Genomic DNA, 26,641 nt, shown 5'->3' on the forward strand with positions numbered 1-26,641 from the left:
GTAGGTAAAATTTTACAGAGGAAAGCTTTTCTTTAAGCATTTATTTCATTCTTCAAAAACAATTTTTAATATTCACCAATAAAAATACCATGGGAAATGCTTCTATCAACAGCAAAGATTTCAAATATTAAATAGTTAACATTTTAAGGTGCTGATATTCATTTACTGGTTGATTAGAAAAGTGACTTATAGACACAGAAGAGAACAAAGATAACAAAAATTGAAATCTGCAATCTTGCTTTTATCAGTATGCTTCCAAAAACCAAAAGAAAACAAATAAATCTGCCTCTGGTATTCACATAGTAAATATTATAACTGGCCACAATTATAGTATAACTGTTATATAGTATCCTTGAAACTAATAGTTCAGGATATTAAAATCTCACTTTGTAATTACTTATGTAAAAAATGAATTTTTATTGATAATAGCAGAAAAACCAATAAATTGTTCCCTATTTTATAAATTTGGAAGATATACTAATTTAATGAGAATATCAGAAACTTTAATTGTAACTTCCTACTTTTTTCCTTCCCATGGACATTTTCCTCTAAAATAGGGAAACCACTGACAGAGGGATACAGAGCAGAGGCAAAAAAAAAAAAAGAAGTTAAAAATTGAAATTTTATTTAATGAGTAACAAATACACCATAAATAAGTTCGCTAAAAAACATACAGTTAATTATGAGTCATATTACAATGAAACTTTGGTAACTAAAGACTGTATCAAGGAAAGTGTATGTATTGTTTATGGTAGAAGCAATAACACTTCCACAAAACAAAGCAAAATCCTGCTTGAATTTATCTCCCTAATAATAGGCAAGCTAAATTATAACTGCTTATCTGTTATGATAAACAAAGTATATACAGAATCATGTTACATATCAACAGATGTGTATAACTGTAGCTTAGTTGAGAAATATGGGATACTTGAAATGAAAACACTAAAGTCTGGCTCAATTCACAAAAAGATGTTAATTACACCAACTTCTGCCAAGCCAGCACAGAGGCCAAATACACTATACTGTGTAAAAGCATATCTGCTTTTATTATGCTAGGGTTACCCTAAGACTTTACCAATGTGCGTGGAATCAATACAAACCAATGTATTAAACATGTCAAGGAAGCCAACAAATCATCACATTATTTGAGACACATTGAAAAATGTAGGAAAACTAAAATTAATAGATTATATGAAATCTATTTCTCAAAATCAAAGAACACGAAAATGTGCTGAGATGTTTTAGGAAAAGATATGTGTAAAATCTAATACATCTATGCTTTCCCTTCTCAATACTTAAAATAACAAAAATCTGAGCATTTTTTTTATTTTTTAGAGGAAAACTAAATAAACTGTTCTAAATCAAACCTTCTAATTTGACTTACTGATGTTGAAGAAAATCATTACTTGTACACCACAAAGTGTGTCTGTTTGAAAGTTGGAAGGAATATTTACACTCATTTTTGCTAAATGTTTTTTTTTTATCCCATAATATGTAATAAAGCCACATTGTTGTCATTTTTTTTCCTGGGGTATCAGATTTAGGCAAAAAGCAGATGAGATTTTAAAAATTTCTCATAGTAATATGCAAAGTTACTTTATAATGAAGTATAAATTAAATTGCAACAGCACTAAATTCCTAAAAATATAGACATGGTTAAAACATAAATGGTCTTCCAGTTTTAATAGTATTATTACAGAAAAAAAATGTTTTTCTTATTTGGCTGTCGTTATAAAGATAGGTGGAACGGGAGGGGGGAATCAAAGGTAATCAAACAACAAAAGTTGTGAAATACACATATTGTGGATAATCATAATTTCAAAACAATATATTAAAGTGAAAATGTGTAATTGCCTTTCACTAATTAAAAAGTTTTTACAAACATATGTATTAAAAATAAAAATAAATTATTTGCAACATAATTTTGAAACTGGTAATTCAAAAACCTAACCCTCATTCACAATTCACAAATAAACTATTTGAATGGTCACAGATGCAGTGCAAAACTATACAATATACAACATACTAAGGTTGTATTGGAGCAACTGTAACCACAGCTTAACCACAGCAAGATGTGAATTTGTGACACAGTCTTATAAGAAATTTTAGATTTCATTATGAGGAAAAAAAATTACCTTTACTGCCCAGGATCAAGAAAACTAATAATATATCACCTTTATAAAGTAAAGCTATTTCTATACAATACCTAACTAAAAGACTGCCAAAATACATCTCTACCCATGTGAAACCATGAATTTATTCACATTACAAAATAACCGTGCAATTAGTGTTTTTCAAGAATTATCTATAAGGTATTTTAGATTAATAAAGGGCTGGAGCTGAAGATACAAGTTAGCACAGATGTTCATAATTGAAATTTGGATGGTCTCAGAACACATAAAATGCAAGGTCAATGTATTTATCCCATATATAGTATAGAAACACTGATTTTAAAAGCAAAGGATGAAAAGCAGGTGGTTTTCACAAAACTTACTCTTTCACCTCAAAAATATGTACAAGGAGCCAGAAATTGTATGATAGATAAACGGAATGATGTAAAGTTTGAAAAAATAAAAAGAAAAGTCTCAAAGGTTCTAGTCCCAGTCAGATGGAGAGTTAAAAAGGGAAACTGGAAATTCCCATTTCAACTTCCAGGATTAAGCAATTTAATAGTTATCAGTTCGATGCTATGAAAGTGGTTAGACTTCATTTGGAAAAACATACTTTAAGATACAATTCTCTTAAGAAATGGGCAGAATGTTTTTCTCATTTTTCAAAAATAACTTCTAAAAAAATAACTTCTTTACATTTGAACCTAGATTTTAAAATAAAGGAGAAACTTTAAAAAAAAAGCCTACCTCGGGCAAGCCTCAGTTCACTGGATCTATGTCACATTGATTTATAACAGTTATTTCTTAGAGGGAAAAAAAGCACACACAGATGCAAACAATTACTCTATTTTTGTAGGCAACAAGTGAGGTGGGTGGTAACTGAGAAATTTTTTTAAAATCCTGTCACAATATTCTGCTTTTTCTTAAGAAACCCTCCTCACACAACAAACGTTTGCCACATCAGAGAATTTCCAGGGCCCGAAGCACCACTTTGATTCCAGACCGCTGCAGGCATTAGCAGGAGGTAATTAGGGTAAAAAGTTCAGCCACAGTTCCATGTCTAGAGTCCTGCCAGAAATAAATTTCCTCTCTATTCACTGGTTTCTACTGTATCCTCCCTAAGAATCATATTGAAAACATATTTATCTTTGTAGAGTTTGTTCCTCTTCTAATTAACATTATGGCGTTTAGTGTTTAAGAATTTTAAGCGGCCCCAAACGCAGCAGTTTTGTCTGTAAGAGTGGAGGGGGGCATTAGCATTTCTCCTCTATGGCTGCTTCATGTGACAAGGGACTCACGGAAGTATGCACTGCAGCTGTTTTCATCAAGCTATCTGGTCATCATAAACGTAACTTCTATTTCCTTGTTTGAGAAAGGTGCATGGACAAAACTGACAAACAGATGCATTCAGAATGTGTTCTTGAAACTTTTCAACGAAATGAGAAGCTTCCAAGAACACAGGGTTTAAAACGAAATAGGAAATGTTACTTTACAACACACAAATTCATTTTATCTCATCGTTTCCACAGAGAGAGAAACATTAACTGTTACATTTGAATAAGTGGTAGAACTTAAGTACACCACATGTTTAAACCACTTGAAGCATTTACAGGTTTAAAAAACAATAATCACTCCAAAGGGGCACTCAAAGTACTGGCTCTCGTCGAACGTTTCTATCCGCACTCCCCTCCACAAGCGCATTCACCCACACCCAAGCACGAGGCGCTAATTAATAGGCCCGTTATCTCACAGTAACTGTTTGGGCCTTCTTTAGACACCGTGTTTGAAAAACAAGATGTTAATAAAATTATTTGAATGTCAGGAAAAACCACTTGCTATAACAACTGTGCCTAACAAAGGATAAAATCAGTTAACATTAAGATATAACACACTCAGAAGTCTTTAAAAGAAAACAACAACAAAAATAAATCTGGCCTCTGGGATATTATATTGATTATGACAGCTACCTTACTGAGACCAGAAAGTTTATATTTAAATAACAATAATCTGTCTATAAACATAAAACAATATTTCAAGTTGTTTGTAATTTTTTTTCAAGTTTTTCAGCAGAGTATTAGTCCAAAAGGAGTTTTCCCCTATCATTTTAAATCCTCTTCAAAGTATCCTAAGTTAGGCAGCTTTACACTTGTAAATAAACAAGAAAACTGTGGCCCTCTGTACAATCCTGCACAGAACAAAAAACCCAGGATTTTAAAGCATAAAAAAAAAATTTCCTCTGCCATTTCACTTAACATGCCCTTTCAAAGTAACTAGCCAGGGCTTCCTATTTGTCCTTTTCCCCCTCGTGCTCCGGATGGCTGGAAGGATTTCTGCCATGTTTCAGGTAAGTTTTCGAACCACACTTGTACGACAGTATCCTGTTTGGTACCAGTACAACTGGATCTACATTTCTCAAACATCAAGAAATGTTATTTAAAAGGTGTTCAATAATTGGAATACTAGGAAGAGAAATTAAGAAACAAAGGAAATCTTTTAAAGGACTACAAATGGAGAAAAAGCAAATCCAAGATTTCAAATCCCAATTTTTTAAGACAATCTTATAAGATCCACAGTATCATCAACATAGGAAAAGATGCACATTCTACTATACTGTCCTCATTAGATGATAATTCCATATACTGACATTAAATAAAAGTCTGTGGGATAATAAAATCTTAGCTTTTCATCACATTTACACAACAGGCTATCATATATACTTGATGTACCACCAAATGAAGCAATTTTCTGTACAATATTGAAACCAAAAGAATACAAATCTTTTCCTTTTTAGTTCGTACTTATTATGTTCTGTTTAGGGAATATCTGCCTACCTTAAAGTCATGAAGATAATTCCTTTATTTTCAAATATTATTTTTTTCTCTTACATTAAGGTCCACAATACATCTTAAGTTGATTTTTGCATGGTATAAGGTAGAGAATATGATTCTTCATTTTCCATATTAATATCCAAATGAACCATACCTGAATCCTCTCTGTACTGCGCTGCCAACTTTATCATAAAAATCTGTTACTCTGTTTCTGGACTCTCTATGTATTAAACTAATCTACATCTTCTCTTTGTGCCAATGTAACTTATTACTGCCACTTCATAAGCTGATACCAAGTAGTGTAACGCCACTCACTTTGTTCTTCAGAACTGTCTTGGCTACTCTTGGACCTCTGTATTGATGCCATGTACATTGTGGAATCAGCTTCATTACCTTGGGGTAAACAGGATTCAATCATAAAAGCATTAACGGGGGCACACGTTACAAGGATTCCAACAAATGAATAAGAAAAAGACATATAATGCAAAGGAAAATGAGCAAGACTTGGACAGGCACTTCAGAGGACACTGAAATAGCTTACAAATACGTGTTAAAGTATTCAAATTCACTAGCTATCAGTGAAATGCAAACAAAACCACATGTGATACCAATGTATACCCATCAGAATGGCTAAAATGAAGACTATCAATGCCAAGTTTTCACAAGAAGTACTGCAACTGGAACCCTTATGGACTACTGGTAGGAAGGTAAACACTTAGAAAACTGCATGGTATTACCTAACAGAGCATAATTTAGGATCTAGCAATCCCACTCCTAGGTATATATGCCAGACAGAAATGTACACCAAAAAATGTATACATGTGGACACGAATGTTCACATTAGCTCGATTCACTGTAGCCCAAATATCAAATTATCTAAATGTCCATCAAGAACACATAACACTGCCCTGTCCAACATTATCTAACCACATGATCTAGTATTTTTTACATATCTCTTATCACTATACTACTTCACTAATTTTTTCTATGCTAGAATGCCAGCTCAATTGGTGTGTAGATTTTTGTCTCAGATACGAGTTTCCCAACGTAGGCCCTATTTACTGACATAGGCTGGATAATCTTTATGGTCAGGGGCTAATCTCTACATAAGAGAATGTTTAGCAGCATCTTTGACTCTATCCACTAGATACGACTAGCTCTTCCCCACCTCAAGGTGTAACAACCAAAAATGCCCCCAGGCACTGCCATGTGTCCCTGGGGATCAAAATCACCACACCTTTCTCCCCTCAGTTCAAAACCATTGCTTTGGATTACTACTGAATTTCCAGATACTGTAAGAGTAGCTGAAATGATAGGAGTGCCTGGGTGGCTCAGTTGGTTAAGCGTCTGACTCGGCTTTGGCTCAGGTCATGATCTCATGGGTTTTGAGATCGAGCTCCTCTCATCAGGCTCCACACTCGGCGGGGAGTCTGCTGGAGGATTCTCTCCCTCTCCCTCTCCCTCTGCCCCTCCCCTGCCATGCTCTCTCTCTCTAAAATAAATAAATCTTAAAAAAAAAAAAAGAATATTCCTTATTAGAATAAGAGAGAGAAAACATTAAAATAAAGCTTTCTTTAAAATAGCAGCATAGGTAAACTTAACAAACATTTTTTTATGGCAAACATTTTTAAATCATACACATACAAGGTATGATTTACCCAGAAGCAAGTAAGGATTCCTTACATCTCACTGAAGTGTGTAGTAATTTCCTGTCAATTATATCAAGATAGCCCTTGATTAAAACATATTTAAGTCTGGTTAAAGCAAATTACCTTTCTCAAATCCCAATACTTGATTCAAGAAAATCATCAAGTAACACAACTAGTGACATTTTACAGGATTTTATTCTGGCTAAATACCATATGGCTATATCAACAAAATACTATTTCCCAAAATTATGGAATAATACTTGATTGGGAAACTGTCATGGTTCTTCATAATGAATTATTTAATTTTCATCATCAATTCTGTCTTTAGGACAAGCACAACAGAACAGTGATCTCTTTATAGTGCTTATTCACTGTGCGCATGCCCTATTCCACCAGAAGTAGAGTAAGTGTGCCTGTATGGAATTCCACAAAGTCAGAATCTATGCAGATGTTCTTTCCCTTTTGGTTTTCCTTTAATTTGCAAATCTTGTAATCTAAGCCTGAAGTTGACCGAACCAACATTGAAACCAGTATAGTAATATCAGCCAAAAACTCAATCTGTTTTCTATTTATATGTCAAGACTGCATCCTTTTGGTGGCTGAAAAAATTTTGTTTTGAAATGATTACACAGAGAAACTGCAAGCCCTTTAGTAGTTTTATGAACTTGTCCTAGATGGAAAGCTTTTAAGAGGCCTTTAGTTTCGAATGTAGAACAGAAGAAAAAACAACTCCAAAGTAAAAACTTCTACCTTTATGTTTTTAACTATATACTAAAGTCATCCTAAACTACATAGCAGCAAAGTATCTCCCAAAAAAAGACCCCAATGATACTCAGAGACTTATTACATAAAAAATGTGCTTCTTCTACTCCCTTCCTACTGGGAGGTACAGCAAGGATGCATTTTAAAGGGGCATGAGAAAATTATTGTGGGTGATGGACATGCTCATTACTTTGACTGGAGTGCTGGTTTCATGGGTGTCTACATATGTCAAAATTCAGCATACGATACATGTCAAATATGTGGTTTGCTGTATTTCAGTTTCACCTCAGTAAAGATATAAAGACAGCATCAGCTTCTTTGGGGAATATAAACAAATAACCATTTTCCAATGAAAGTAAAGGGCTCCTGTTCATCAGAGATATACAATACTGGGCTGACATGAAGCCTGACAGACCTGTTGTACGAGTACTGGATTGACTGGGCAGAGCCACGTTTCTCCAACAGTCATACAGGCAAAGCTTCCCCAAAACGTTGCCATATACATGCATGCATACATAGATTTGTCCTTCATACAGATGTATATACGAGGAGAAATTCCTGGTAGAGTATTCCCTGGCTGCCCTTCATTTCTTTCTGAACCAAATAATATGAGGTGCACTGAATATTGACCTGACGCTATACTAAATACTTGAAAACATTACTTTATTTGATCCTCACAAGAACCAAGCACAGTAGTTGTATATCAGCACCACTTTGCAAATAAGAAATTCAGCCTGAGAACTGCTGAATAATTTACTAGTTTATGCAGCTAATAATTCAAATCTAGGTCTGTCTGGCTCCAAAACCTTTGTTGTTTCCAATATTCCACACTTCTTTCTATGGATTCTTTCTTTGGACCAGTGACTATTATAGCATAATATTCATTACAGCATAAATGCTTACAGAAAGAAAATTGTAGAACCAAAAATGAAAACCAGATCCATTAAACACAAATATCACAATAGGTGGAGTTCTTGTTAGATTAACACTAAAAATGCTGCCACTGAAGGCTCAATGTCATCCAGAATATCATAAAGTTAAGGTTTGCTTTGAAGGCTTCTTTGTTCAACTATACATTACAGACTACTATCCTCTGGCAGTCTTTCCTGACACTACATCTCCAGGAACTCTGTAAATATTCCTGGCTAACAGCTCAGGAGAAATGAATCTATAGATCTGTACATGTAACAAGAAACTGTGATGATTTTCCACAAAGAGGTCATCAGAAAGAATCCAAATGTATACCTGTAGCCCAAAATAAGGTTAGAGCAACACAGTTCAATAAAAGATAAAGCTACACATGTAACGTTAAATATTCTAGCAGCTACCTTAAACAAAAGTAGAAATAAACAGGTGAAATTAATTTTAATATGTTTTAACATAATACATCTACAATATTAGCATTTCAATCAGCACCAATCATGTTTAAATTGCTCAGAGCCAAATCTCCTTGAACAGCACAAGAAGAGAATTTCTAGTCAGTCAATACTTAAGTATATAGATCCTAAAGAAAAGTGGTAACACATGAAATACATTCGAGAAAAGAGGTAACATTTTCTCAACTCCTTGTAATGATGGGATTTCAGTACTCGCTTTCTGAATAAAGGCTCAAAACTTGGTATGGGTTCGTTCCCCAAGGACTTCTATTAAAATCAGGCAGAACCACATGACAAAAATTAAATGTAGCTCTTGGAAAATACACATCTCTGCAACACTGCTACATGAAACATACACTGTAGTAAAATGGCAGGAAAGAGGGTCCCATTTTAATAAAATTTGTGGCTAATTTTTGTTTTCAAGAAGTAATAGGAAACAAACCTTTCATAAATGCTTTCTTCTTTGCCCTACCATCATTCTCTGACACAAAATTTTACAAAGCTAAACATGAAATCCTTAGATCTGCTGACAGCCCATGAAGGTCTATTTTAAGCTTCAAGCTTTCTATTTATGATCAATAACTTAAAATATGTATATTAATGGAATAGATATACAATGAGATAATGTGCATGAGGTAGCACTACTAATCACTGTTAAATGTAAACACACCATAAAATATTAACAAAAGGAAAAAATAACCAAGGTGCAGATAAGAATGATACAACTCAAATATTTTTACAAATGTGCTTGTGTATATATAAAATATGGCCATCTAACTCTCAATCTCCAAATACCTTTAAAAAATAATATATATCAACAAGGAAAGCAAATGAAATAGCTCCTGAACTGCACTATAGCATAACTAAGAAAAAGAAAAATCAACAAATTTAAATAACATTTACACAGGGGGATCAGAAATATTCGAAATTGGCAGAGCCTTCTCTTGAACTGGCCCAGAGCTGAGCAGGGATTACTTAGAAAACAAGTAGAGAGTGCAATGGTCCTACTAGTGGCAGAACGTAGATAAAATCACCTTGGCTTTACTCCCAGAAGCAAGGAGTCTCACCTAAGCAGGGAATTACTAAAAACAGGTCTCAGATCAGTTGGATCAAAGTGTTGGCAACTAAAGAATCAAAAGAAAGGGGCTGAGAACAAGTGCAGGACCAGAGATGCCAGTCAGAGGGAAAGCATCAGAGCGGAATGGCCACAATCATGGTATGTGTCCTCAGGAACTTAATGGGAAAGGAAAGACGGAAGAAAGCAGCTAAAGATAAAAGGTCTTATCAGAAAACCAGAGGAAGGAATGAAGCCATTGCCCCAAGGTGCCATTTATTAAAGAGTCTCTATACTAAACCATATCTACAGAAAAAGACACACTCCTACTAGGAAACCAGATAAAGCACCTGAACCCCTACAAACCAAAACCCCTCACTTTTATAAAACTGATTGTTAAAGCTGCCCCAAAAACATACTGAACAAGAATAGGAATAATAACATTCACACTAAACTACTAGAAGAAAAAACAGAATTTTATCTTCATGAATATATCCCCCCAAAATCCCACAAAATAGAAAACTACAAGCACAAGACAACTACCCAAACATGCATGCCTCACCTAGTGACTTTAATTTGTTCCTGAAAACTCTACCACTAAAGGAAAAGGCATTAAATGGAAAATCATTTCCATTACTTTTAATGGGAAAAACTGTAATGTGTTCCATTCCAGTCCATACATTTACAGAAAGAGAAAAAGATATTAAATACTAAAAATGAGCTTACATGATAAACATTACTCTGAAAATAAACAGATTGTATTTTAATTATAAAATAACTAAAGGTTATCATACTAGTCAAAGTAGAAAGACTTGTGTATAAGTGGTTGTTGATAAAGAAGGGTATCAAGGAGTCATTTCTTTGAAGGTGAATCGCCTCTCTGGTGATCTACTTTCAGGTGGACATTCAGTACCAAAATCAGGCATGTTTGATGTGAATTATCTTTTCCTTCATACTATGATACTAAAAAATTTTTAAAAACCTGACATAGCCGTGAAAGAGGAATTTGTGTGGGAAAAAAAAATACAAGGTGGAAGCTTGACTGACTTCCCACAGTTTGTCTCCATTTAATATATCACATACATTTTAAGTTCCTCAAGTATCATGACTACCTCTCATAACATGATGTAATTTCTTAGAATACATAGCCAGGTCAATCGTTAGCTAACTCTAAAGAAAATACCCTTTTTAAAATTCTATTTCCATTTTCAATCCTCTATAAGACAGACCATCTTTTGCTTAATGATTTAAGTTTTTTTCCTTTGCTTCTCTTTTACCTACACCATTCTCCTCACCAATTTTTCAGTCTTTTGAGGGATTCATGAATCCCTTGCTCTCAAATCACACATTAAAATAAAATTACAGCAGAGAAAAATTGATTAGGACAAAATATAAGCTAAAATCAAGAGTGTTTCCAGACCCGCATGGGGGGCGGGAGCCAAGTCCCCCAGAGCCCTCCCAAGAGCACACGGCTGGACAGCAAGTGTAACTGGGGTGGCCAGGAGCCTAGTGACACCAGTGCTGGCACCACAGGAGGCTGGTGCCCAGCCAAGACCAAGACTGGATGTGTGGGGCAATCACAACTGGGAGGGTCTGTAGCCAGAGAGCTGGCAAGAGAGGGCTGAGCTGGCCTGGATGAAACGTGAGAAGCACTGGCGGGAAATGGAGGCCAAAAGCGCTAAAAGGCGGCGGCCATGGGCGCCATGAAGCTGGGAACCCAGAAGCTGGACTGAACCGCCAGTGTGGGCACTTCTGGCCACGGAGAACAGGCCTTGCTGATGTATTTTGGCCGTGTCTATCATGTGAACCATGCGAGCCTGGCTGGCCCAGGCAGGTGTATCTCACATGTACACAATGGGAGCCACAATAAATTATATTTCACACAAAAATAATAATAATAATAATAATAATAATAATAATAATAATAAAGACTATTCCCAAACATATAGAAGCAGTGACTATAAAGACAAAAGTCATCCTTCTCACTAGGTATATACATAAATGGTTAATAATGATTCATGTATCTATTGCTGTATGACAAGCCACTAGAAATCATAATGCTTTAGACCAATAACAACTTGATTTCTCATGATTCTGTGGATTGGATAGGTGGTGGTTCTGCCATTCTCTCCTGCGTTCATATTCCATCGTCTCAGTTGGCTGAGTGTTGGGCTCAGTTGGGAAAGTGAGAATGATTAAGTGTCTCTTCCCATGTGGACTTCTGCCCTCATATAGTATTGGTGATGGTGACTAAACAAAGGGGACCCAGCAGGCAAATATCTATCAAGCATGTGACTGTGGTATGTTTCCTGATAGATGAGTTAAAGCAAGTCCCACAAACAAGCTTAGATTCAAGTGAAAAGAATGAAATCTTGCCATTTGCAATGAGGTGGATGGAACTAGAGTGTATTATGCTAAGTGAAGTCAGTCAGAGAAAGGCAAATACCATAGGATTTCACTCATATGTGGAATTTAAGAAACAAAACAGATGAACATGGGGAAGGGAAAGAAAAATGAAATAAGATAAAGGCAGAGAGGGAGGAAAACCATAAGAGACTCTTAAAAATAAGAAACAAACGAGGGTTGCTGGAGGGGAGGTGGGTGGGGGGTGAGGTAATTGGGTGATGGGTATTAAGGAGAGCACTTGATGTAATGAGCACTGGGTGATGTAATGTGCAACTCATGAATCACTATATTCTACCCCTGAAACTAATATGACACTATATGTGAACTAACTTGAGTTTAAATAAAATCTTGAATGAAAAAAAAAAAAAGATTCAAGTGGGAAGGCCCTACACAAGAACATTGAGAGATGTGATCGGGAAGTTCGATTCACTGAAAGACATACTGTAATAACTGGAAGTAGTGTATGTTTCAAAGTTATTTGATATAATATTCTGACTAGAAACTATTGTTTTGACTAAGCTGCAGTGGTAGCTTCACCTGAAACCATATGTAGAAATATTACTCTTAATTCATATTCAGTTACTGTGTGTTGTGCAAAAGCTCCATTATAACAAGAAAAAGAAAGGTATAAAGTTGTATGGCTTTTCAAGAACCATTACATACAGTAAGTCAATACTGCTTATTGCTTACAATACAATAATGTTTATTTAGCAATTACAGATTTGCAATACAAATTTGTATTTATACAATACAATAAGCAATTACAGATTTGAAAAAACATTATGAATCAGAAAGTCACAAACTCAGAATGGTCAAATAATAAGAAGATATGAAAGAAGAATTAACTGAATTGAAGACTGAGAATTTTTTAAAAAATTAGTAATGTACAATGTACACCTGGGTGGCTCAGTGGGTTAAGCAGCCGACTCTCGATTTCAGCTTAGGTCATGATCTCGGGGTCCTGAGATTGAGCCCTACGTCAGGCTCCATGCTCAGTGGGGAGTCTGCTTGAGATTCTCTCTCTCTCCCTCTTTCCCTGCTCACTCTCCCTCTCTCTTTAAAATAAATAAATCTTTTTAAAAATCGGTAATGTACAAAGTGAAGCCATGATGAGAAACCACTACGTATTTCTTAGAATGGCTAAAATTAAAAAGACTGATAAAGCCAAAGGTCTGTGAGGAAGTAAAACTAAAAATCTCATACACTGCTGGTAGAACTGTAAAAATAAGACAACCACTTTGAAAAACATACTCCTAACATGTGATTCAGCCACTCTACTCACAGGTATTGGTCCAAAAGAAAAGAAAGCATATGTTTATACAAATACTTGAAAATTATGTTCATAGAAGCACTATTTATAAAGGCCAAAGCCTACAAAACAAATGAAACATCCATCAACAGGTGAATGGATAATCAATATTCATGATACTCTAGTCAGCAATAAAAATGAATGAACTGTTGATAAATGCAACATGGATGAATCTCAGAATAAATATGCTACATAACAGAAGCCTGACCAAAGATGCTGTATGATTCCATTTACACGAACATTCCAGAAAATGCAAACTAAGCTATTGTGATAGGAAGTACATCAGTAGTCATCTGAGGAAAAGGAGCTGAGAGGGAAGAGTTGTAAACGGATGCAAGGAATATTTGGGGAGTGATAAATATGTTACCTTGTTTGTGGTGATGGTTTCATAGGTGTACACATACGTCAAACATAAAATTGCACGCTTTGTATATAGCTTATTTTATGTCAATTATACTTAAATAAAGCCGTAGAAGTGTGTACACACAGGTTTTTTGGTACAATTTATGATTCTAAACGGGGAGTAATGTCAGTATATCAAGGAAGCTGTGTTAATAAATAAAATTGACAGCATTTTAATTTTTTGTGCTACAACATTACAGCAATTGAATACAAAGTACACAAGGCTCAATTGAACGCAGAAAACCAGGAGGAACCAGGTTCTCTATGGCTCAGTATGACCATGCGCTCAGGCTACGATGGACTTAGAACTTATTTCTATATGGTCTTTGTCCATTTTGCTCTTTTCTCCCTAACTGAACTGTCTCCACTCCTCCTTATACCCCCGTTTCAACAAAGTATCTTCATCTTCCTTTTTCGGTAAAATTCTTTACTTACTAGTGATTTTTTTATTAGTATTAACATTTCTCTTTAAAGGTCCCAACTTTTAATCAGGATTATTGCTCTGATTACAACACGGCATCAATTTCCTCCACACTTGTTTTCCCCATAAAGTCTGTTTTAGTGTGAAATTTTACTGAATATAAGGGTGCTGCTCCAAATACACTCTGCACTGTCTGCACCCCGCTCCCTGCCTTGGGAAACTGACCCATACCAAATGGATTGCTTCAATGGGCTCTCTGAACTTTCCGAACTCAGCCTCTGGCTTCTGGTTGGGTTCAGCCTGAGGGAGACATCTAGAGAAATGAAAGTACGGTTGGAATACCCCGAAAGCTCCACTGTCAGGTTATTATAGTTAACCAAATCCTTCCACCAGAGTTTCTGTATGTGACCCTTTTGATAGGGCTCCCTTTGCAGGTTCTGCTAATGGCTCTCTCCCCTTGCCTGGAAATGGCAAAAGGTCTCAGCTCCCACATGTTTCACTTTAACTTTCCTCAAATTACTCCATTTGAGTATTCATCTGTTTCCAGCCAGGACCCTAACAAAACAGGTTTTCAGGGATCCATATAGCATATAATAGCAAGTAAGGAAGTTCTTTAAAAAATGAAGCCAACATTCCTTTGGTTTGGTCATATGTTTACATGCAACCATTTTGGTGGGCTGTTTGAGATTTGTACCAATTTCAGGATCAGAAGGAAATATATAGCAATGTCTGTAAATATGACCTTTCAACACACCACTTAGGAGTGTCCACAGTTCAGATACAATTTTTTTAAATAAACACATTTTTAAAACTTTCTGTGGTTGAAATATTACATAATAATATGTGTCTCAGTTTACAGATTTGTCCAGCATGCTTCTTAAAACTTTGTTAAGTGTGAGTCAAGTGTGTAATATTCTGGCTCTCTGCCTTCCCTCTATAGGAAAATTAAAAATTTGCTTTCAGCGAGTAAGTGAATATGGTAAATGTTGTATAATTAACATTCATGCTAGTGACTTTTGTTTACTAAAGGCAGTGCAACATTTCAAGATATATAAAGTATATCTCTAAGCCACATGAGAGAAAGTACTTAAGTAGTAATAGTTATGTCGTCTTATTTCCTTAAGATTTCATTACATCCACAATCAGATGAACAGGGCATACTCTATATAATACTAAAGTCCAGAGCCCCATGAGCAATCCATGATATCGGATACCCTACTATGCTGATCCACTGCATTAAAAACCTCTATGCCAATGTGGCAGCTCTGATAAATGGTATGCCAAAGATGTAAAAGCCCATTCCTTAAAAGCAATAAAGAGAGCCACAGAGCCATGCAGAGAGCCAGAAAAAAATGCAGAACACCCACAGGAGTGAAAAATTCCAGAGACGGGCAAGTGGAAGACTTGGTCCTTGAAAGAAAGCCAAGGAACTATTAGGAAAGCCCATGTATTAAAGCACCAAAAACTGGAAGAACGGCATAAATCTCCTGTTTGTGTCTGCGGAAGTCATACCAGGCCAAAACGTGATTTCATCAGACTTTATGAACAGAACAGGGAGAAAATCAGTCAAAACTCAAAATACGTGCTATCATATGTAACATCATCTGTGACATTTCATGACAAAAAGAAACAGGTACTGCATACCTATTATCCCAAGCAATCGACTTTCTAGTTTTAATTAACAAAACTTTTATTTGCTTTATACACAATTTGAAATGAAGTCTCTTCAGTAACACTTCGGGACCCTGAAACAGTGCTTAATCTCTACCTAAATGACTACTGCTTTCAGGCAGTGGCTACCAAATACCAGCCCCATGGAATGCTGCCAACCCAAAATGACTCTTTAGCAGTCTGCAACAAAACTGCAAAAAAATTAATACTGAGAACTAACGGTATTGTATTAAATGAATATGCAATAATGTAGTACATAATAAAAACAAAAACCATTTGTGAAGTGTTTCTTAAATTAGCTAGCTCTATTTTCCAATGCCCACGTCCTTTCTATACTACTGCTATCACGCAAAGGAGATCCAATTTGCGTTTACTAAACAATGTATTAAAATGAAGAAAAAAAACAAATCAGGGAGGTCCCTTTACACTCTGAAAAATTCCAACTAAGTAGCTGCGTTAACAGTATGCATCACACTGTTTAAAACAATAAAAGTAAAATCAACAACAAAAGTATATTCCACTTCTACAGAAACACTGAGACAAAATATGCACATAACAAAAAGTCTCCTCAGAAGCCGCTGTCTAAATAAGTCTGTGAGTACAACATATTTGCTACATTTTAAAATAATTCTTTATCGACTCTAAAAAGTAACTGGACAGAAAACAGAAAAGTAAGTTTAATACGTGAACAGGACGTTAGAGCATCCTAAATGCAAAGGTGTGTTCTTCCACACACCTGGCAAACGGGCAAAGGCCTGGGTCCACAGCTAACTGATTGAGCCTCACTTAATTTCAGTTTCCTCATGTATAAAATGAGGATAATACAATCTCCTTCACAGGCTTCTTTTAAGATTAAATGATGTTACACAATGGAAAATATTTAAAAGACCTGATACACAGTAGGCATTCAACATCTGCTTTCCATTCCCCACCGTTATATTAGCACCATCGACAAGCATATGCCTTATAAAACTTTTGGGTTAGAACTTTTCTTTAAATCCCAGAATCTGGGAAACAGATTCTAAAAGAACTGACCTATAACTAGATTTCTCTGTTATTATATTCAACTTCAGAGTTATTAAAAAGTGTCTAGTCTATTCAACATCACCATCTGCTAATGTACGGCCCACTTAGAATAACTTTTAAAATATATACATACTCACAAAGCACTAGCTCATATTAGAGAAAATTCTATCCACCAACAATCGTAACACTTGCAAGAAATGCAACACAATCCTACATGAAAATGTCCTGGAGACTATAAACTTCTGACAAAGATGCTACACACAAGAGTTGTTTATTGTAATCAGATCCGCAAGTAAGTGAAAACAAAATGAGTATTTCCTGCCATCGTCTTCCGTTAGAAAGAAAGGTATAAAAAAAGAGAGAAAAAAAGACAGCATGCAGGCAAGAGAGAGCTTATATCCAATAACAACAGGATACATCATGCTAGAAGTTACAGTCCATGAAATGACTTATGAACTTAATTCAAAAGTATCTTTGCATTTATTCATCAATAATCACTCTTAAAGCAATATAGCAAATGATACAAACATATAAAACTCTCTTACTAGAATGACTCCTCTACTATGAAATAATTTAAGGAGCAGAAATGAGAGGGGGGAAAATAAATATCCACAATTGACTTTTTTTAAATAGGCAAATGCTATTTTAATTAGGACTAAATTCACTGCCCCTGTGGTGATTAATTTTATATGTCAGTAAGGCTAGGCCACAATAACCAGATTTGGTCAAATATTATTCTAGATGTTTCCGAGAAGCTAGTTTTTACATAAGATTAATATTTAAATCAGTAAAGTTTGAGTTAAGCAGATTATGCTCCTTAATGTGAGTGTGTCTCATCCAATCAGTTGAAAGCCTTATAGGAAAAAAAAGCTGACCTCCTTGGAGGAAGAGAAAATTCCATCTTTGGACTGGAATTGCAACTCTACCCTCAGTGTCTAAATTTTGGACTTGCCAGTCTTCACAGTCATGTGAGCCAATTTCTTAAAATCTCAATCTCAACCTCTCTCTCTCTTATTCTCCCTCTCTCTCTCTCCATACAACTACACACATATATACCCCACATCATACTGGTTTTGTTTCTCTGGAGAACCCTAACTAATATGACCCCCATACCATTAAATTCATCCCTCAATAAATGATCTCCTCACCAAATCACCTTACCCTTCCTTTTTGCCTTATTTTTTTAATACAGTGATACCTCAATAAGTGAATCTTGTAAAAACAAAAACACTGTCCTTAATCATACTAACGTTAGCAGGGTTGATAGAGTAGAAATCCTTTCAAAAACTGCAAACCCAACTCAGCAGGTAGGTGAATGCCCTCCATGAACACATCTTTCCGTGGGGTTTCCACAGGTCTGCACGCACCTCAACTACAGAGGGCTAAACATGAGGAAAACTGAAGTCAACAGAGTTTCCCTTTACCTAGCAGTTTACCCTCTTTGTCGCTCCCACTCTGTCCACCACCTCTGTCAACACATCAGTTCCCAAATTCTCATGCTGGCTTGACTATGGTATTGAGTCCCTCTAGTGAGATTATCATTTCACTTTCTGCATCTTTTCAACTCCAGAATTTCCATTAGGTTTTCTAAAATTTCTAACTCCTTATTGAGGTGCTCTATTTGTTGAGTCATTGTTACCACACCCTCTTTAATTTTGGAAACACGAACTCATTTACTTCTTAGATCATATTTTAAATCCTTATCTATAAAATTTAACATCCGGAGACTATCAGAACAGTTTCTACTGCCTCCTTTTTTTTCTCAATGTGCCACACTTTCCTGTTTCTTGGAATGTGTCCTAACTTTATGTTGAAAACTCGACATTAAAATTATATAAATATAATATGGTATAATAACTCTGGAAATCTGTCTTCCTCTACAACGTGCAGTTACTAATGTCTCTGCTCAGTTTTACTTTTCTTTAATTCTTGTTATTTTGAAGCCTGGTTTCCTAGGGTTGCCCTATGTCTATGTAGTTCAGTGGTTAGTCAATGATTCAAAAAAGAATTTACTCAAATACTCAATAAAGGCTGTCATCCTTTCCAAAAGGATCTGTGGGTGGGCAGGGTAGCACATTCAACATTCAGAACAGTTTCAAGGCTCCCCAGATTTCAGTTTGGTCTCCACAGAAGTTAGTATGATAAAAAACACATACACTACAAAACATTTTTCTTAATGATGCTAATCTTTTATTTCAAGACTGAATTCTGATCTATTGCTTGTTTTGTTTTGGTTTTTTTTTTTGTCTCCTGCTATCTCCCGACAGATGAGAAAACAGTAAACAGAGAAGTAACAAGGCTGGAGCCACAGGAAACCCTAAATATGTTTTTAATTCCTTTCTCTTCTCTCTTGTAGGAGCATTATCTTATGGTAACAAAGATTTTAAGATACCAAAATTCACCCTCTGAAATAACAATACAAAATTTTAATAGTGATTCAAAGAATTCTTTAATTTCCTTACCCAGAAGATCCAGCGCTCTTACAAACACCAAGGAGGGGCCTTTTTTCAGCAAAGTTGTCACACTTTTGAGTACCTGAGAAGGAACATAAAATGAAACGTAAAATAAGACTTTGAAAAGTATTCTTGTATATTTTCCATTATTTTCGTGCTCTCAAAATATTTGCAGCTGAAGAGATAGCAAAACATTCATTACAAATTGACATAATTAACATACTTGACTGAACAAAAATAGAACAGCTATAAATAAATCTATAACTATTTTTAAAATTGAACCAGCATTTAAAATTTCTTTTTTAAAAAACTGGCACCAACTTCAATCTTACACATTCTCCATGATATCAGAAACCACCCCCAATTCCACCAATTAATTACCTAAGACTAGTAGAATTTTCACATCAAAAGTAAATAAAAAGAGGTAAGGACAGAAAAATTATAGAATTATAGGGCATTATCAATATATATAAATGCAAAAGTCCTTTTAAAAATAGTGAACCAAATAGCAATATATTAGGAAAAAAAATAAAATCTCATAACAAAGTTGGATTTACCCAAGTAATAATTTCACATCACAAAACCTTTACTAATGCATTTCATTATATTAGCATTTCAGCAAATGCCAAAAAAGCATTTGATTCTATACCTAGTCATGATAAGAACAAAAGAAAACAACAAAAATAAGTTTTCTTTTCCCAATGATTATTTACAAAATATTCTATAACAAAATTGTAGGTAATGCTTTAGAGCATTCCCATGAAAATCAGTAATAACACAAGGATACCCAATTAACTGTTCTTATTCAACCCTATACTGGAAGTCCTAGACAGGACAATGGCAATAAACGAACTCAACAATATTACTGGATATAAAACCAATGTAAAATAGCAGCAACAAGCAGAAGAATAAAGTCAGGAAATACAAAAAGGCTCAGAACCACATACAAAGATGCTCAACCTCACACATGAAAGAAATTCCACTTAAAACTAGAAATTCCACTTAAAACTATATTGAAAAACTGTATTGAAATTTGCTAATTTTTTAGAAGTGAAATGGTACTATGGTTATAATGTAAGATTCTTTATCTTCTGGAAATAAATAATAAAATATTAACCAATAGCCTGGTATGATATCGGGAGGGGATAGTTCATAATATTCTGGATGAAGGAGAATAGATGCTAAAAGATTAGCCATAAAACGATGGGTAATAAGTTCTTAGAGAGTGTTATATTATTTTTACTACTTCTGAATAAGTTAGGAATTTTCCATCAAGAAACTTTTAATTATATTGATATACACTGACCTTTACATAACACCACCTCAAAAAAAATCCAAAAGTCCTGTAAAATTCCCTGGCCATATCAATCAAAATTCTAAGTGCAAATAGCCTTTAACAGAGAAATATCAGTGCTAAGATTTCACCCTGCACATATACTCAGCCATGAGGAAAATAACCTGAACACAAAATTATTCACTATAGCATTGTCTGTAACAGGAGAAGACTAATAAGTTCTAAATACATAATGAAGTATTTCCCACAGCCATAAAAAATAAATGTATACTCTATGAAAATATGAAATGAAATCCAAAATATAAAATGGAAAAACATACATATACAAAAATAGAAAAATATAGAATACTGTCCCATCTTTTGTATAACGTGGGGAAAGACTTATTTGCATATATACACACCCACACACACTCTCTAAAGATACAAAAAAAATCCTAACTAATGGTCACCTATGGGAAGGAGAATGGAATAAGCAAAAGATAGGGAACAAAAACGGGAAAAAAAGTTTTCATTGTCAATATACTTTATACTTTTTAGTTTTCAAACCATATGAATATATTATTTACCCCTCAAATTTTGCTTTGTTTTCAAATAAGGAGACAAATGCCAGAAGAGACGAGTAAGTGGTTTCTTCTTCTGAGACAAGCTGGTAGACTGAAGACATTTTATCCCTTCTGAGAATTCCAGTTAAAGTACATTACATCAAGCAGAGTTAAAAACTATACAGGAAGATATATCTGGATCTCTACAAATGAACATCTCCAGCGCTGAGTATTGAGGTACAAAGCGGGGAGCCGTGAAACCGCGCACAGATATTGGAAGATAAACCGAAGGGGGAGGGAGCCGCCGCATTCGGATGCCGGGAAGCGGTAGCCACCTGCACGGGGGAGCGGGCGGACTCACGGACCGGCACCCGCAAGAGAGCAGACTGAGACCGTGAGCTGGGAACGCACGCCACCAGACTGAAACGGAGCTCCGGTGCGCTCACTGGAACCAGACTGAGACCCGGAGCTCCGGGTGCGCGGGGGCAGCTGGCAGCTGGCGGTATTAGAAACACAAAGGACAGAGATACGCCGGCCCTGGAAGTAAGGGCTGGGACGCCAGGTGTGGGGCACACATCCCCGCTGCAGGGTTGAGCAGCACCAACAGAAACAGAGTTAAAGTGGCAAGAACATCAGTGGAGAACGGTCCACGATCCCTCTGTTCTGAGACAGAGGCTGAGATTAGGCCACTGCTGCTCTGACTCTCAGAAGAGGCACAGCAAACCGCCAGGGAAAGCTGCCAGAGAACAAAAGCCTGGAAAGACCAGCTCACAGTGTGCCCATCCCCATCCTCCTCGCAGGGGACACGGAGACTCTACCCAAACAGGGTTGCCTGAGTATCGGCGCGGCAGGCCCCTCCCCAAGAAGGCAGGCTGAAAAATCAGGAAGCCCACATCCCTAAGGTCCCTATAAAACAAGGGCGCACAGTCTGGGTCCCGGTCAATAATTTGGGCTCTGGACAACCCCGTAATCTTTCCTTATCAGAATGATGAGAAGGAGAAATCCCCACAGCAAAGAAAAGACAATGAGTCTGTGGCCTCTGCCACAGAACTAGGGATATGGATATAACCAAATTATCAGAAATGGAATTCAGAGTAACAATGTTCAAGATGAAGTGTAGACTTGAAAAAAGTATTAAAGATAATGTTAATGAGAATATAGAATCTCTAAGGGCGGAAATGAGAGCGAATCTGGCAGAAATTAAAAATTCTATGAGCCAAATGCAGTCAAAACTAGAGGCTCTGACAGCCAGGGTGAATGAGGCAGAGGAACGTATCAGCGAATTGGAGGATGGGTTAGTAGAAGAGAAAGCTAAAATACAAACTTGGCTCAAAAAAATCCAATCTCAAGCATGCAGGTTACGGGAGATTACTGACTCAATGAAACGTTCCAATGTCAGAATCATCAGCATCCCTGAGGGGGTGGAGAAAAAGAGAGGTCTAGAAGAGATATTTGAACAAATTGTAGCTGAAAACGTCCCTAATCTAGCAAGGGAAACAAATATTCGTGTCCAAGAGGCAGAGAGGACCCCTCCCAAGCTCAACCACAACAAACCTACGCCACATCACGTCATAGTGCATTTCGCAAATATTAGATCCAAGGATACAGTATTGAAAGCGGCCAGGGCAAAGAAATTTCTCACGTACCAAGGCAAAGGTATCAGAATTACATCAGACCTGTCTACACAGACCTGGAATGAGAGAAAGGGTTAGGGGGGGCATTTTTAAAGCTCTTTCAGAGAAAAATATGCAGCCAAGGATCCTTTATCCAGCAAGGCTGTCATTCAGAATGGATGGAGAAATAAAGACCTTCCAGAATCGCCAGTCATTGACCAATTTCATAACCACGAAACCAGCCCTACGGGAGATATTAAAGGGGGTTCTATAAAAGTAAAAAGGCCCCAAGAGTGATACAGAACAGAAAGTCACAATCTATAGAAACAAAGACTTTACAGGCAACATGGCATCATTAAAATCATATCTCTCAATAATCATTCTCAATGTAAATGGCCTAAATGCTCCCATAAACGCCACAGGGTTGCAGATTGGATAAAGAGACATGACCCATCCATTTGCCGTCTACAAGAGACTCATTTTGACCTAAAGATACATTCAGACTGAAAGTAAAGGGATGGAATACCATCTTTCACACCAATGGACCTCAAAAGAAAGCTGGGGTAGCAATTCTCATAGCAGACAGATGGATTTTACACTAAAGACTATAGTTAGAGACACAGAAGGGCACTATATTATTCTTAAAGGATGTATCCAACAAGTGGATATGACAATTATAAATATATATGCCCCCAACAGGGGAGCAGCAAGATACACAAGCCAACTCAACCACAATAAAGAGACATAGAGATAAAAATACAGTAATAGTAGGGGACCTCAACACTCCACTATCAGAAATAGACAGATCACCAAAGCAAGAAATCAGCAAAGAAACAAGAGCTCTGAATGCCATACTCGATGAGTTGGACCTCATAGATATATATAGAACACTACACCCCAGAACCAAAGAATACTCATTCTATTCTAAATCCCATGGAACATTCTCAAGAATAGACCATGTTCTGGGTCACAAAACAGGTCTCAACTGATACCAAAAGGCTGAAATTATTCCCTGCATATTCTCAGACCACAACGCTCTGAAACTGGAACTCAACCACAAGGAAAAATTTGGAAGAAACTCAAACACTTGGAGACTAAGAACCATCCTGTTAGGGAATGATTCGATAAACCAGGAAATCAAAAATCAATTTAAACAATTTATGGAGACCAACGAGCATGAAAACACAACGGTCCAACCTATGGGACACTGCAAAGGCAGTCCTAAGGGGAAATTACATAGCCATCCAAGCCTCACTCAAAAGAATAGAAAAATCTAAAATGCAGTTTTTATATTCTCACCTCAAGAAGCTGGAACAGCAACAGAGGAACAGGCCTAATCCACGCACAAGGAAGCAGTTGATCAAGATTAGAGCAGAAATCAATGAATTAGAAACCAGGAGCACGGTAGAGCAGATCAACAGAACTAGAAGCTGGTTCTTTGAAAGAATAAATAAAATTGACAAACCACTGGCAAGACTTATCCAAAAGAATACAGAAGGGACCCAAATTAATAAAATTATGAATAAAAAGGGAGAGGTCACAACCAACCCAATGAAATAGGAAGGATTATTAGAAACTTTTATCAACAGCTTTATGCCAATAAATTAAGCAATCTGGAAGAGATGGAGGCCTTCCTGGAAACCTATAAACTACCAAGACTGAAACAGGAAGAAATTGATTTTTTAAACAGGCCAATTAATTATGAAGAGATTGAGTCCGTGATAAACAACCTTCCGAAAAACAACACTCCAGGCCCGGACGGTTTTCCTGGGGAATTCTACCAAACATTCAAAGAAGAAATAAGACCTATTCTCCTAAAGATATTTCAAAAAATAGAAACAGAAGGAAAGCTACCAAACTCATTCTATGAGGCCAATATTACCTTGATCCCCAAACCAGGCAAAGACCCCATCAAAAAGGAGAATTACAGACCAATTTCCCTAATGAATATGGACGCCAAATTCCTCAACAAGATCCTGGCTAATAGAATCCAACAGTACATTAAAAGGATTATCCATCATGACCAAGTGGGATTCATCCCTGGGATGCAAGGGTGGTCCAATTTGCAAATCTATCAGTGTCTTAGATTTTATCCAGAAAGAAAAATTCAAAAATCATATGATTCTCTCAATAGATGCAGAAAAAGCATTTGACAAAATACAGCATCCTTTCCTGATTAAAACCCTTCAGAGTGTAGGGATAGAGGGTACATTCCTCAATCTCATAAAAACCATCTATGAAAAGCCTACAGCAAATATCATTCTCAATGGGAAAAAGCTCAAAGCCTTTGCCTTAAGATCAGGAACACGACAAGGATGCCCACTCTCGCCACTATTATTCAACATAGTACTAGAAGTCCTTGCAACAGCAATCAGACAACAAAAAGGGATCAAAGGTATCCAAATCGGCAAAGAAGAAGTCAAAATGTCTCTCTTCGCAGATGACATGATACTCTATATGGAAAACCCAAAAGAATCTACTCCCAAACTAACAGAAGTTATAGAGCAATTCAGTAATGTGGCAGGATACAAAATCAATGCTCAGAAATCAGTTGCATTTCTATACACGAATAATGAGACTGAAGAAAGAGAAATCAGAGAATCCATCACATTTACAATAGCACCAAAAACCATACATTACCTTAGAATTAACTTAACCAGAGATGTAAAGGATCTATATTCTAGAAACTATAAATCACTCTTGAAAGACATTGAGGAAGACATAAAAAGATCGAAAAATATTCCATGCTCATGATTGGAAGAATTAACATAGTTAAAATGTCCATGCTACCCAGGGCAATCTACACTTTCAATGCTATCCCGATCAAAATACCGATGACATTTTTCAAAGAACTGGAACAAACAGCCCTTAAATTTGTGTGGAACCAGAAAAGGCCCCGAATCACCAAGGAATTGTTGAAAAGGAAAAACAAAGCTGGGGGCATCACAATGCCGGATTTCGAGCTGTACTACAAAGCTGTGATCACAAAGACAGCATGGTACTGGCACAAAAACAGACACATAGGCCAATGGAACAGAATAGAGAACCCAGAAATGGATCCTTGGCTCTTTGGGCAACTAATCTTTGATAAAGCAGGACAAAACATCCAGTGGAAAAAAGACAGTCTCTTCAATAAATGGTGCTGGGAAAATTGGACAGCTACATGCAAAAGAATGAAACTTGACCACTCTCTCACACCATACACAAAGATAAACTCCAAATGGATGAAAGACCTCGATGTGAGACAGGAATCCATCAAAATCCTAGAGGAGAGCATAGGCAGCAACCTCTACGACATCGGCCACAGCAACCTTTTTCATGACCCATCTCCAAAGGCAAGAGAAACAAAAGATAAAATGAACTTGTGGGACTTCATCAAGATAAAAAGCTTCTGCACAGCCAAGGAAACAGTCAAAAAAACTAAGAGGCAGCCCACGGAATGGGAGAATATATTTGCAAATGATGCTACAGATAAAAGACTGGTATCCAAGATCTACAAAGAACTTCTCAAACTCAATACGCGAGAAACAGATAAACAAATCATAAAATGGGCAGAAGATATGAACAGACACTTTTCCAATGAAGACATACAAATGGCTAACAGACACATGAAAAAATGTTCAAAATCATTAGCCATCAGGGAAATTCAAATCAAAACCACACTGAGATACCACCTTACGCCAGTTAGAATGGCAAAAATTGACAAGGCAAGAAACAACAATTG

General features: G+C 36.3%; 1 protein-coding gene across 19 annotated transcripts in view; it reads right to left on the minus strand.

Annotated features, from left to right (window-relative positions):
- Positions 1-26,641, minus strand: part of BCAS3 (BCAS3 microtubule associated cell migration factor) — a 579,161-nt gene that overhangs the window by 470,835 nt on the left and 81,685 nt on the right. For all 19 annotated transcript variants that reach the window (XM_087854571.1, XM_087854575.1, XM_087854572.1 and 16 more), the window contains one exon: positions 19,478-19,550. In XM_087854571.1, coding sequence (XP_087710697.1) covers positions 19,478-19,550 — 73 coding nt within the window. The remainder of the gene's footprint in view (positions 1-19,477; positions 19,551-26,641) is intronic.

This window comes from Ursus americanus, chromosome 23 (assembly GCF_024610735.1).
Source record: "Ursus americanus isolate L20-20 chromosome 23, mUrsAme1.1.p, whole genome shotgun sequence".
NCBI classification, from domain to species: Eukaryota; Metazoa; Chordata; class Mammalia; order Carnivora; family Ursidae; genus Ursus; species Ursus americanus.